This window comes from Carettochelys insculpta, chromosome 8 (genome assembly GCF_033958435.1).
Source record: "Carettochelys insculpta isolate YL-2023 chromosome 8, ASM3395843v1, whole genome shotgun sequence".
In the NCBI taxonomy this organism is placed as follows: Eukaryota; Metazoa; Chordata; order Testudines; family Carettochelyidae; genus Carettochelys; species Carettochelys insculpta.
In genome coordinates, this window is record NC_134144.1 from 63,399,860 (window position 1) to 63,414,446 (window position 14,587).

Genomic DNA, 14,587 nt, shown 5'->3' on the forward strand with positions numbered 1-14,587 from the left:
AAGATTGAATAAATGTCTTCTGTTATTAGAGAAAGTATAATTTTTAAAATACCCCAATATTTCAATGAAGATCAAAAGTTTGCTTGCTTAGAAAAAATTAAACTGTAGAAGGAAGATTGAGGGGGGGGCAAAACAAGGGCTGGACCACACTCATAATGTAGCCCAACCTCTTTAACAGAGATGTCTTGGCTTATCAGATCAAGAGAGCACTTAATGCAGGAATCCGCATTCCCAAGGTAGTCAGAATCATGGCTGATCGTCTCCACTTTGTACAGACTTAAGTGTGACCTTCTGGCTCCAGGCATTTTCTCTGTATAGTTCTTCTACAAAGTGCTCTTTCCCTCTGCACAACGGATTAGAATAAAGTTGCATCCTGCTGGTGGCAGTCTTGCTTAAGTGACAGTTACAAGTATTGTGACAGTATCACTGGAAGATGCCAGTTTGTAAATGAAGTGATCTTCAACTTTAAAAGCACATAAATGAAAGGTTTTAAATACTGAAATACTTAAAATTGTTCAAATGCAGACAACCCAATCTTGACCTCCCTGCTGAGTATCATCAAAGAGGAGTTACTCTCTGAATTCCATGGGGAGTTACTGTTCCGTAAAAAGCTCAGGGAAGAATCCTGAAGTTCTTTTGTTTGAAGTCCAGTTTCTCTGTGTTGCAATAGTACTGATTGCGATGGGGTTCAGGGGTCCCCATGCACTGCACCCCGTCTGCTGGCAGGAGTGACTGTCACTCAGCAGGTACAACAGGAGGTTTATTAGGCAGTTTCTCACAGAAAGCGTCAGTACAGCAGTCGGAGACAGTCATTCCAATCCATCCTGGGGAGAGGAGCCCGAGGGGTGCCCCTCTGGGGTGTAGCTTTTGGCTGGCTGCCTTCCAGCTCCCTCTCCCCCTAGCCTCTAACTGCTGCCCCCGATTCAAAAGCAGCTTGGCTCCACCCTCCTCTTTGTTCAGGGCTGAGGTGTTACCTGCCAGCCTAGGTTATAGCCCCAGGGTCATCCTTAGCCACTGGGAGCTGCTCTGCTTGTCTCACACGTCCAGCCTGAGTCTCACACGTGCACTCCCCCCACTCCATCACACTGATCTAATTGTTTTCCTTACTGGGTTTATATACTGTCCTGTTTTTGTCACCAGCAATGCCATTGGTACTAGTTACAATTTATACTTTACCCACTCCCAAGGAAAAATTACCTTGCAGCATCCATGCAATGGAAAATGTTTGCTCTGAACTGAGTGCTGCACTACTTTCACACCTGCATTACAGGGACTGAGCTAATGCATAAATTCTTTGGGTACAACCGAGAAAGCCGCCATGCCTTAACCTAAGCTACAATATACAGTTAAGTTGTCATAAGGCAGCTTACATTGACCTAACTATGTCAGTGTACACACTACACCATTACTCCCACTGATGTAAGTGCCCTATTATACAGACATCATAACTCTAACTCCACGAGAAGTGGTGGGCTTACGTCATTGTAGTCAGAGCCAATGCAGTATCCATGTAGACCAGTGGTTGCAGGACACAAGTTTCCCACCACTGATCTACATGAGGCGTTATTGACTGTTGGCTGTCTTTTTGTCAGTTTCACAGCTCCAGTAGGGAGTTACGAAATTGACAGGAAAAGCCTGCTTGCTCCCAGCCTGGGTGCCCTCTGTACTCCTGGTTCCCTACTCCAACTGGACTGCTGCCCAGGATCCCAACTCCCTGCTGTGAGATGAGATTCCCGGTGACTGTCCCACTCTTGGAAGGAGTGAAGAGGTGAGAGCCCCAGAGGTTAGCTGGGATTCAAGCAGTGTGCATGAAACTAAGCACCCTAGAGGTTTGCTGGGCTCCCCACACTGCCTCTCTTAGAGGTGCTCCTGGTGAGGGTATGCAGGATCTCCAAGATGGCTTTCAACAGTCACTGGGAGGTTGGTGCCAATTCTTGGAGACTCTGGGCCAGTCTTGGAGGGTTGGGCAACCCTGTGTACTGCTACACCAAAGGAGGGTTGCATGGATGTGACCCACCACACAAATTACTGTGGTAGATGAAAGTCTGCTTGATTCAGGTTGACTTAAGCTTTCAGCGTGGACATGACCTTAGAGTGGAGATGGATTGTGATACTGCAGCAATGTTACTGGATAAAGCTGCGTCTGGAGTTAGATCTGTTTTCTAACACTTGGTGTCTGTTAGCAATTAGATTGTTTTCTGGCTTAGGTAGGGATCATCCAGTTTTGTTTATAATCAGCAGCAGTTTTGTGTGTCAGAATGTTTATGAATTAGTATCTTATTGTTCTTTTCTTTCCAGTAGAAGTAGTGTGTGTGATTTCAGTTATTTCTAGTAAAGCTTTAAGCACCCTGATTAAAACATGCTCTGCCCATAAAGTGAAAGAATCACAGGCTTATAGAAATGGTTCTTAGTGAGATAGTTAGTGGTTGTTAGTGGGATAGTTTATTGTTTAGGGTCCATTTGCGTAATGCACTAAAGTCATTAATATGATGCAAAGCTGAAACAACATACAGAACAAGGCTTTGGTGATTCTTTTATTTGTAGTGGAGATGTTTTTCAGGGTGTGGATGTTTGATCATATAGATTCGTTGTCTCAAAATGATCCTTTGGTAAAGTAAAATAAAGCTGTGGTAAGCTGATTGCAATTTAACCTTGTAACTTAGAATTTTTTTATTTTTTTTTTTTTAAAATCAGATAATGTTGTCTTACGTCTTCAGATGCCTTAAAAATCTTTGTCCACAGCTAGAAATAATGGATGGGAGCAGGTTCAAACTTGACATTGCATAGCTTTAAATCTGTGGAAGAAACAGTGCACTGTACTGTTGAATATCATTAAGTCTTTACAGCTGGTAATCCCATGGCAGAATTAATAGTTCTCACTGTAAGATTATACCAGCAGTTCCCAGAATGCATTTACTGCTGCTTAGAAAAATTAAATTTGGTCACTTAATAAAAAACAGGGAGATTTTTAAATCTACTGAAGGTCTGCACATTGAGAGCCCTGTTTTGTGTTTTTCTGCACATATACATCTCACTGTATGGTGTTCTGTAGGTGAGCAATGAATCAATAAAGTTTTTCCGGTTAAATTCTAACGTGCTGTTGCATTATGACAGTATTTCCTGTATGTGTTGCGGGGCAGTGGTGTGAGGGGGTAAATATAGTATACAATTATTAATACGTTGTATTTCATCCCAAAGGCTCTTAGAATGCATTAGAATTTGTAGCAATACAGAAATTCTTTAAATTCAGCACTGAAATGTAACCACATTTGGGACTGCGCAAGTCAGCTGTGTAAAAGTGCATAACAGCACAGTGTCGTAATTTTATTGCAGGAAGCGAGGAATACTTTTTCCAGTTATGTATGTAAAATACAATTACGCTGAAATTAGCAAAGTACACCAAAATATTTGAATCTGGAGTAACTACTAATAGTAAGGGTTTTAGGCTTATATTTTCTAAAAAAACTAGCATTTTAATGGCTCAATATCATCTTACTATTTTGACTCGGAGAGAATGATAATCATCAACGCTACTTCCTTCAGTGCTCAGGGTTTTTCCACATTTCAATCCCATCTGAAGATGCACTTCTTCTATGATGCATTCGGGAAATTAACTGATTAAAAATAGCAAAGCTGAGGGGCAGTTGGGGTAGGTTAGATATGTAATGAAAATACCAATACTGTATTTTTGGGGGTCAATGAAGAGAAGGGTTGTATTATTAAGATTGAACTAATTGGTCTGTCCACTTGTGTCTGATTGCCTTTCCTTTTACTGATTTTTTTTTTTTTTTTTTTTTTTTTTTTTTTGCTGTTGGGACTTTTTGGATTGTAAACTTTTAAATCATCTGTGAAAGAGACACCATCTTGAAGTCTAGGCAGCTTAAAAAAATCTTTCAAGTACTTCACTTACTTCTCTTTAAACACTTTTGTGGCTTTAGAATTGCCCTTACATATGTTTTTTATGCATGTTTTGTCCCCAGTTGCAGTGTGCCAAACAAAATTAAATTGATTTTAATTATTGTGCTGAGCCAGTGAATACTTATTTACATCAAGCATAAGCTCAATCCTGCAAGATGCTAAATGAAGTTCTGAGGGCTTTTGACTTCTCCAGAAATCAGTGGGACTTGTGGGCTATCAAATCACAGTGGTTACTACTGTGAGTAATGACTTTACCCACATGAGCACAGTTATTCTTAAGCATAGCCGTTTCGTGGATTGGCCCCTAATGGATTATCTGCAGAGCAAAGTGAAATGTCCAAAGTGAGCAAACAGGAAAATGGGGGAAAGGGGAATCTTAAAATGTTCCAGTTGCTGGTAAATTTTGAGGGATACTTATACCGATGATGGGATGAAAAGAAAGTTCTGGTAGCTTGTGAAATATCTTGGTGGCCCCTTTAAAAATCTTCAATACTGAAATGTGCAGAATGTTAAATTATTATAGTGATCGCAAGTGAGGTCCTGTGACGTTTTTTTTTAAATGTCAGTGTTTGAATTGTAACAATTGTACTGATGTTCTTTTAGAAATACAAATAATGCTCATTATAGGTATTTTACTTTCAGAGCTGTTGAGTCACAGACGGAAGGACAGTGCTCCCCACCAGACTCTCTTTGGAGGCGATACAGCGAGTTTGAGTTGCTGAGGAATTATTTGTTAGTTAATTATCCACATATTGTCGTTCCACCTTTGCCAGAAAAAAGGGTAAAAAAAAAGTTGAAACTTCAAATCACTTTGCCTTATGTTTTAGCACTGAATTTAGCTGCTCTTAACTCTGTTCTGTTCACACAGGCTGAGTTCGTTTGGCACAAGTTATCAGCAGATAATATGGATCCAGACTTTGTGGAAAGACGAAGGATTGGTTTGGAAAACTTTCTGATACGCGTGGCTTCTCATCCCATCATTTGTCAGGATAAAATTTTTTATTCTTTTTTAACACAGGTATTGTAAAAAGACATTCTTTATTTCCATATGCTTCCCTCCACTTTTGCTAGTTATTCCGATTTTAAATATTAAACACTGAACTTTTCATCACTGACTTATAAGTTGTTTCCTGGTCTACTTCTAAATTAAAGGTCGAAAAACATTACTAGATTATCTAGTCCATCTTCCATCAGTATACAGTTGTGCTTTACAGTGTGCCTTAGTTCTTTTTTTCCCTTTTCATTCTAAGGCTGTTAGGGGATAGGATTATCTCCTCTGTTAGAAATCTATTCCACAAATTAATGTAACTCAGGAAATCTTTCCCAATGCTAAATTTATACATTTATGTATTACACATTTGCTGCATTCACTGCACTGACTGCCAGTTTGTTTTTCTTGGGCAGTGAGTGTTTGGATATTAAACCTTATGTGCTTTGGACCTTATCTATTTCATGCCCTTGTCTGACATCTATAATCAGCTAGAATGCTCTGTCACTGACAGTCCTACACTGTGGCAGGAAGTACAGAGCTAGAGCTTTCTGCCATTCAGTTCATGTTTTAAAACTGTGTCTGAAATCTCTTCGTGACTCAGTTTTGAATTCTTATCGAGATGTTTTCATTTTTTCCCTCTGCTTTGTGTGTTTGTGATTTACATTTTGTACATGGGGATGAAATTAATGAGCATTTCCTGTAATTCATATTTACACACACATGCCATCTTGTACCATGCAGTATAATTCTTCAAGCCCATTTGGGTTTTTATATGGCTGAAATATTTGATTTTCACATCTCCAACTTAGTTTCTACTGCGGAAAGCTACATTGTTTTAGTTCTTTAACCTTTCTTGATAGATTACAGGTATCTGGATTTGGTGACTTCCAAGATCCCTTCCAGTTCTTCATTTTTATGATTAATCCTTTCCTTTTCTTTGCATTTATTTCAATGTGTCAAGAACTGTCTTTGTTAGTTAGTGTCCAGATATAGTCTTATAAGTGGTGCCTTTTTTTTTGGTTTTTTTTTTAAAGGCAGGGGAGGGATGGTACTCAGCTAGCTCCCCCACTCCCTCTGCCCAGCCAGTTCCATTGCTGAGGCTGATGAGGTGTCAGTACTCAGTACCAGCAAGTACTGACACACAAAAAAGCACTGCTTATAAGCATTAGTCTCCTTTATTCTGCTCAGGTAAGATTGAACTTTTTTGTTGCTATCATCCTGCAACTGAATATCTTGTGTAAGTCTAGAATCACATTTGTCATTCAAGCAAATAGTGGTCTTCGTGGGAAGGTAGGCCTCATAAAGAATAATTTAATTAAAACCTACAGGAAAGTGGCTTGTATGGTATTTACCCCTGCTTTCTTAACATTGTTAATTGTTTGTGAACGTTTACTCTATTTCAGTTCAGCTCACAACACTTAGTGGCTGCTTAGGAGGAGCATTTTGTGAACGTATTAAATGTTTATCATCTGAGTTATCTGGACAATATAAAAGAACAGTTTTAAATTTTCAGTTGGAATGTAGCCATGTTGACCACTTCTGTTTCTTAATTAAGACACTTTTTTATTAAATAACTAATATACCTTATTTTTGAGAAATGGTGTGTTCATTTGGTCTGATGGCTTAGTGGGTCAGATAATTAGCTAGAAATCCAGTGGATTGAGGTCTTCTCTCAATCCTGGAGTTGGCTGGGAGCATTAAAGAAGGGACTCTGCCATTATGCTTCTTCTTATAAAGTGTGACTTGCTTATCAGATGCAGATTCTCCTAAATATACAGGATAATGCAGACTATTGCTCTTACAGTGAAGGGTAAAGTTGCTAAGAGGGGGTGATGGGTGAACAACGAACCTGTTGTACAGAATGACCCATTGTTCCAAGTCTGGTTGTTGAAAGGAAGTTTTTCTTGATACTCGTTCAGTACTTTGTCTGGTGAGCCCGAATGAGCCCTGGTTTGGATGCTTGTGGTTCCCACATAATCCAAAGAGAAGTCTCCAATGTCCTGTTAGACATTTTTTTCTGCTTAGAAGTGGTGCTCTTATCATGTGTCACAGATTGTGCTTATCAGTGAAAATTGCTGAAGTGAAACTTTTATTTCTAGGAAGGTGGATGGAAAGAAATGGTGAATGAGACTGGATTTCAGTTAAAGGTAATTATTGCATGCATTTGGGTAGTAAATGTTGTGACCCTGTGAACTGTTCTGTCCACAATTAAAAACACATAATTCAGTGTGTCTGCAGAGTTTTGCTTGCTGTTATGTTAAAAATAACAGGGGCCCATGACAAACTGCATAATTTTGACCATATAAGGAAACAGTGTAGTACTGGTATTATGTAACATATAATTAGCAGATTTCATAAGTGAAGGAAGCTGCAGCAGGTTGGTTAATCTGCTGATGATTCATACGTGGTATAACATAGAATTAATGTTAAGAATTACGAACTCTATTTTTACACCAACCTAGACTAATAGCTTCCCAAAGCAGGACAATAAAGGCCAATTCTGAAGGCTGACAGTCTTGAAGGAGAGGATGTTTTTTTGTGGTGGTGAGTTAGTTTAATTGTTGCTGCACTTGACTGATCCATTATGCAGAATTTTATTTGCTTAATAAGACTATTTGAATTTGAATTAGTCTTGAGGCAGTTAGTAAACCTTAAAGGGAACCAACTCCTCTGTCTTCTTACAGGAGACGACTGAAAATAATATTGAACCCCTGATTAGGACAAACTCCTAACAAGAGCCACCCACACACTGACCACAGTCAGTAGTGGGAAAGGAAAAACTGGTGGAAGACAAGCAGGAATAGATGATTTAGCGTTACATTGGTACACAAGCAAAATGTGAATCCGAAGTATGAGAACTGAAAAATGAAACTTTTTTACATAGCCAGATGTGTTCTGTGAATGTAAAATATAGTGTCCATGCTTTTGTCTTACATATATAGTCTCTAGTTCCCTTGGTGGCAAAGAAAACCTTTCAAATGTGAACTAAGTGTAAATGAATAAAGTACTATTGTTCTGAATCTGATGAAAGCCTGAAAAAGTAGTCCTTGACTGTGATCTGCCTCATTAATCACAAAGTGGTTTAATGCTGGCATTTAATCGTGATCCCAGTTTAACTTTAACTGTTGATTGTATTATGGGTCACATCCTGCTAACGTCCATATCCCATAATTTCAAACTGCCTTTCTGGTGTGAACATCTGCATCTGTCCCCTAGCCACCTACCACAACTTTTAGCTTCCTTCCCTGCCAGCATGAACAGCAGATACATACCATATCTTCAGTGCCACCGTGTACGTTTAATAAAAAAATCCTGCAACCAAATGAAAATTAAAAATGTAGAGGCAGGGTAAAATAAATTGAATTTAAGATTAATTAATTAGTACACTAGTACAATGCTTTTATGTATTTTTCCTATTAAGTGAAAATAGAGCTTTTATGTATCTGAAGCTGCTGCAGAATCTAGGATTTGAGATACACAATTACAGTTTAAGTGTGTGGTGGATTTGTGGTAAACCTTTGTTTTGGGGTATCTCTTCTAGCAATGGTAAACATTAAGGACCATCAATCTAGGAGACAGTTTTGTTTTCACGGCACTGGAGTCTTAAGAATGGACTCATTTTATTTTTTTTAAGTTTGTAACAAGATCTGTACTCATTCAGTACATTAAAACATATAGGGAACTCAATCACAGAATGGAAAATGGGGTTTTCCAAGTGGTGATTAAGGGAACTGTCAATATTCAGTGGGGGAAAAAGTATGTGAAGCAAAACAACTAGTATTTCTTGCCTCTTATCAGCCAAGGAGGTAAGCTGTACGTTCAGGAAGAAGTATAAGTGGCACATGATAGTAGAGAGAAACAATGTGAAAGAGGGAGTAAAGTGGAATATTAAAAAAGGTAGAGAATTATAAATTTCAAGGATGTACATGTAGAAATAGGAGTAGCATTCACAATAGCTTTCCTTGGTATCCCTTTCACTTGCCAGAAAGATCACATTTTTATTAACTTCTTGATTATTTATGGGCTGGCATGTGGATGTAACATCTGCTTGACAGACCTTTTTGGGAAAACTTAATCCTATTCCTGCACTGCTTCTGTAAGTGTTAAAACTACAGAAGACAATTTTCTGAACCATCATTTAAAATTACTCAGAACAGATCATATTTTACAAAGCATTCAAATGTTACACAGCTCACTTGTGTTTTTGAAATGACATTATATATGTTGTACCCCAAAATCACTTGTTTAATGAAATCTTCTGTTTTAGGCTGTGTTTGAGAACAGCAGTGTGCATTCTTTGAGTTAGTTGGATTGAAAATGGTGGGGAGGATATGATAAGTTGTAATTAAAGGATCCAAAGAACAACTGTTAAATTACTGCAAAATATTCAAAATAACAATTGTCTAAGGGCAAATAGGATCTTAGGTAAAATATGAGATGGCATGATTGCTTTTCTGTTTTCTAGATACCAGACAACATGCATTTTCTCTGAGGAATCCCTGCTTCCTTAAGGAAAATTTAAATCTTTATAAAATAAAGGGGAATGGCGTCTTTCCTTAACTTTGTAATTATACGTTTTGTTTCCCTGATGAATGTAAAAATATAAAGTTTTTAGTAAGCAGATTGACTTAGTTCCTTATGATAGCATAATAGTAATATCTGAGGCAGATTTATACTTGGAGTGCATAGTTATGTAGGTCCAGAAACAGAGCATGAGCCATTTGCTGTCTTTGTTCCCTGACTCCAAAGGGTTTTCAGACTAATTAGATACCACAGTCCAGACACTGTAAAACATTAGTCAAATAGATGAAGAGCCTGTGTTTAAACTGGGGAGGTTTTATTTATTTATTTTGGATTACCTTGACTACTCCTGGCTAGAATTCTGTCATTGCCAGCTGTAATGCTTCCGTCCACCCCTTATATAATGAAATTTAGAAAGTGTCTAAATATTCTTTCAAACACAAAGCACTGTCTTCTCCACTGTCCATCTGCAGTTAAACTGGGTGTGCAATTTTTGTCTCTCTACCTTCCAATCTTTTCTGCTCCCCCACCCCCCTCAAAAAATTGTGCTGGCTGCTTCTGAGCACGAACCCTACAACTCTTTTCAAATGCTGTATTCCATATTGTCATCCAGTTTTTGCTTAAGCGTTTGAAAGCTACTTCACTCGGTGTCATCTGACAGCCAAGTCCACGTCAAGTATTAACTCCATGTAACCAGTTCTGCAAAATCTCTTTGCATGTAGTCTCAATGTAGACAAATGTCCAGAAACCTTCTTAAGATAGCCTATAGTAGGATTTTTTTGTTGTTAGAATTAAGTATGTAAAACTGGCCAAACTGATAATGCACAAGAAGTCAGGCTGTTTTTATTTCCTTCTTGTGGCTCATCAGTACTAAAGATTCTGCAGGAAGAATTGTTTCCTCAGTTACGCTTGTGTCAGGAGATAGTCGTATTAGTCTGTATCCGCAAAAACAACGAGAAGTCCTGTGGCACCTTATAGACTAACAGATATATTGGAGCATAAGGTGCCACAGTTACACTTGTAAAATTCCATTGGCCTCAAAAGACTGAGTGTGTCTGTCTGAGGGCAGAATTTGGCCTTGTGTTTGGAGCCTAATTAATCCTTTTGCTGATGCATTCACAACAGCACAATATAATTCACAACCCAACAAGTTTGATGGAAACTGATCTCATGACTAATGGTGCTGCCAGTCTTGACACCTGTCATTTGTCTGTGTTTAAAAACTATCTGATCTATTCTTAAGTAAAATAATAAACCTTCTTCCTTTGCAATCTGAGAAGTGGTGAGGGGGGGGTTGAGATATTTGCTCCCTCAGTCTGTAGAGTGCTGGGATAGTTTAGAGGAGCAGAATTACTACTGGAAAGTAACTCCTTTTTCTTCCTTGCCCATACTTTTGTATAATACTCATCAGTAGCTGTCATGCCAATTACAGTAGCAAAGTTACTCTTTAATTGAGGTCAGACATTATGCTCAGCCCTCTGCTGACATTCGATGATATCCCAGGGTTAAGGATATTACAGTGAAATGTAAACATGGTACAGCTTGCACACAATGTGAAGAGAGTTAGAACAATCTTATACTTGTGCCAATCTCATAAATAGAATTCACAGAAAAGTTTATGAAGGGAAACATTCTTCTCTGACTCCAAGGGCACTAGGATCTACAGGAATCTATATCTAAATAATTTTTTAAAACTACTCCTAAGAGTTGCTGACTTTGTTGCAATTGACACACAATGTTGTTCCTGTCATAAACAGAGGTGCTAGAAACTCTCTCTGCCAGAAGGTACAGTTGTGAATTATCACTGTTACTGAGCCTTTTGCACCAGCAGTTGTCATGAAGCACTTTCAGTTGTGTAAAAATGCACGAGAAAATAAAACTTTGAACAGAGACCACCACCACAAAAAAAAAGGCTCTTTTAAACCTACTTTTAGTTTAAAGCAAGATTCAGCTAAAGTGAACTTGGGCGGTCTCTGAAGGGAAGCATCCACACAAGGATTACATGTTCTCTGACTTACCACCTTGCATTTTTAGATACTTTATCATAATTTTCTTGAATGTCTCCATATAGACATGACCTTAAGAACCTTACTATCTGAGGTAGGGACCGACTTTTTGTTGTGCATACTGTGTCTAGCGCAGTAGGGTCCCAGTGACTGGGACATGTAGTTATTACTGTAATAACTACAACAGTAAAATAAAGTAAATGGAGGTGCATTGTGCTTTTACAGAGAAAACATAAAAACTGATTAATTCTAACTAAATTCTTTTTTAAAAAAAATCCACAAAAGCAAGAACTGTTGTTGGAATTCCATACTTCTGTTGCAGGCAGGGATAGAATAACTTTTTTTCTCTGAAACAGAGCAGAAAGTTTAACTAAGCAACTGTTTGTATTTACTGAAGAAAATCTACTGATCCAGTTTGTAATTCAACATAGCAGTTTCCTGCCTACTAAAAAGGAACAGTGCATCAAAAGCTGGTACTATTCTCATCTGTTGAGGGAGATTTACAGTATTTCTTAAAATGAGAGATTGCAATAAATTTTTGTTCAATGCCACTGGGGAACTCTTTTTGGTAATTCAGAGCTTATAAAGGTAATTTCCACTATAGGTTTTATTTGGTCTGAACAATATAGAAAATAATTTGTTCATACAGTCTTAGACCTACTTGCAGCCACTAAAAAGAAAGAATGGATATATATCTTAATTATGTGATTTGTGTAACATTTTTAAGAAAATATTTTGCTGGGATTTAGGATTATATTAGTTTAATTATATTGAACACTGTTTACTTGCTAGTTCACAGAACAGGTTAGTTTACTCTTTCAGAACAGCGTTCTTCTGTAAAAGCAGCCTGATATTAACTCCCTTACTTGTCAGATATGTTCGATGTATTTTAAATTTTTGAGGTATCAGGACAGGAAACTGCAGCTTCCTTAATGTGTTTGCCTGCAAAGAGAAATTCTTGCTTGATGTTTTAGAAATATAATTGCATTATAACACTTCTTTTCTCCAGGCAGATTCCAGGTTAAAAGCTCTTAATGCAACATTCAGAGTGAAAAACCCAGACAAGTAAGACTTTTTTTCATACTAGTTACAGTTGTAAATATGTATGCTATCTGTGTAATTTTTCATTTCAGAATAAACACAAAACATATATATCCTTGTATTTTTAAAAAAATCTCTTTTCACCCTCCCTTATTGTGTTGTTAAAGTGGCTTGAAAAAACCAGTTCGCAGGTAGAGTGAAAAACACTTAAGGGAAATACAATCAACTTATGCAGAATCTAAAACACAGAAAAAAAAAAAAAAACAACCAAAAAACAAAATCAAAAAAAAGGCCAACAACACACCTAGGCTTTTCTTGCAAATAAACCTTTCCAAATGCATACTGAATGCAAATTGGTGATGCAGTGGTACCTTCCTGAATCAGCAAGCATACAGCATCAAAATCTGTGTTGTATTCACACACAAACATGAACTTGCCAGTGCTCTGTTCATAGTTTTCTCCAAGCTGACAGTTTTCACTACTGACATTGACAGCACACATCATTTTTACTCTAATGTGTCTTGAGAAGCTTTGAGTAGTCACAGATGCAGGCACTGGAGTTATTAGTTGGATAGAGAACCCACTAGCAGGGGCTGAAGTATGGGACGTACATAGTAACAGACCCTCCTTCTTTCAGCCAGGGAGGAATAGTATAAGGCAGTGGTTTCCCAAACAGTGAGTCAAGGGATGTGTTAGATGGTTCCAGAGGCGCTGGGTTCTTCCTTTTCCCTGTGGTGCTCAACCCCTGCTCAGGCCCCTTCCCTCCTCCAGCTGCTCTCCCAAAGCCTTGCTCCACCGCCTCCTGCTTAGGTCCTTGCCATCCCCCAAGCACCCATTTCCACTTCTCCTCCTCTCATCTCCTTCTGCCTGCCACAAAATAGCTGATCGTGGCAGGTGAGAAGTTGTGGTAGGGAAGCAGGGAGCTGGCCTCCAGGAGGTGCTAAGCACCCACTACTCCCGCCCCCCGTGGCTGCTCTTGCCCTGTTGCTTGTGGACAGTTCACTGTATCCAGGGCTGGATTAACTCACTGTTGGGTCTTGGCCTAGGCAAACATACCCTTCCAGCCTGGTGTGGAAGGGAACACGCAGATAGGTTGAGAGTGGGGTGTTAGAAAGGTGGCCTGCTCTGCATTCACCCAACAACAGTGGCTCACTTCCCATTAGGCAGGGCATGTTTTCCCCACTGCAGGCATCATGGGCCACTCCAACCTGAGTCGTACTGAGACCTTGTGTGCCAGGCTGCAATATGTGAAATAGGGAACTGGGCCCTGTCCCCTGAGATGGAAGCTCTCTGCAGATGGGCTTGCTCTCCAACTCCCTCCTCCCCCTACGGGCTTCTCAGCGGCCCAGGATTAGGTTTCTGATGCCACAGTGGGATGCACTAATATAATGATTAAAAACCAACCAAAGAAAAAATAAGTTAGAGCATCTCCTCAATAGGACTTTTGGAAGCATTGATAGAGGATACTCTGTCTAGCACCTTGGAAAATGGAAGGGGGATAAAGTAGCAGGCATTCTTGCAAGTCCTAGTGTAGTCTGACTTGGGACAGAAGGAATCAAGAGACAGAATGCTGCTTCTGCTTTCTAGCACTGTGGTGCTCCTGACAATGTATCAGAAACTGGTGGACAGAATTCTGAAGCCATGTCAAGAGATGACGCCTTCCCCTTTTCCAGTGTGTGAAAGTTGAATTGTGCCCTTGTTTGGCTGTATCTTCCCCTCCTCCTCTCCCAAATGTTTTTTCATTAGTCTGTGACTAGTAGTGTTGGTCCTCTAGGATGTCATTTGCTGAGGTTAGCCATCAGAGGCTTTGTTCATCTGAGCTTCTGCAAGTAAGGATGCCCATAGCTCCAGTTGACTACAGTTTGTCATTCCTGGCCAAATGGGAGCTGCAGAAAGCAGTGTGGGCCTGGCCACCACTTCCTGTAGCTCCTATTGTTTGGGAGTGGGGAATTGCAGCCAGTGGGAGTTGCAAGTAGCCATACCTGTGGATGGTCAGCTAAATAAAGCATCTGGCTTCCTGCCAGGTGCTAACTCAGACAAGCTGCATCCAGCCTGCTTGATGGTTATTGCCCAGTCATGGTGTCGAGGAAGGCAAGGCAAAAGAGAGAAG

At 39.3% G+C, this 14,587-nt stretch overlaps 1 protein-coding gene across 1 annotated transcript in view; it reads left to right on the plus strand.

Moving 5' to 3' along the window:
• Positions 1-14,587, plus strand: part of SNX4 (sorting nexin 4) — a 43,385-nt gene that overhangs the window by 11,541 nt on the left and 17,257 nt on the right. Inside the window, exons 3-6 of the mRNA XM_075000895.1 lie at positions 4,561-4,699; positions 4,787-4,936; positions 7,009-7,056; positions 12,446-12,501. Of these exons, the coding sequence (XP_074856996.1) occupies positions 4,561-4,699; positions 4,787-4,936; positions 7,009-7,056; positions 12,446-12,501 (393 nt within the window). The remainder of the gene's footprint in view (positions 1-4,560; positions 4,700-4,786; positions 4,937-7,008; positions 7,057-12,445; positions 12,502-14,587) is intronic.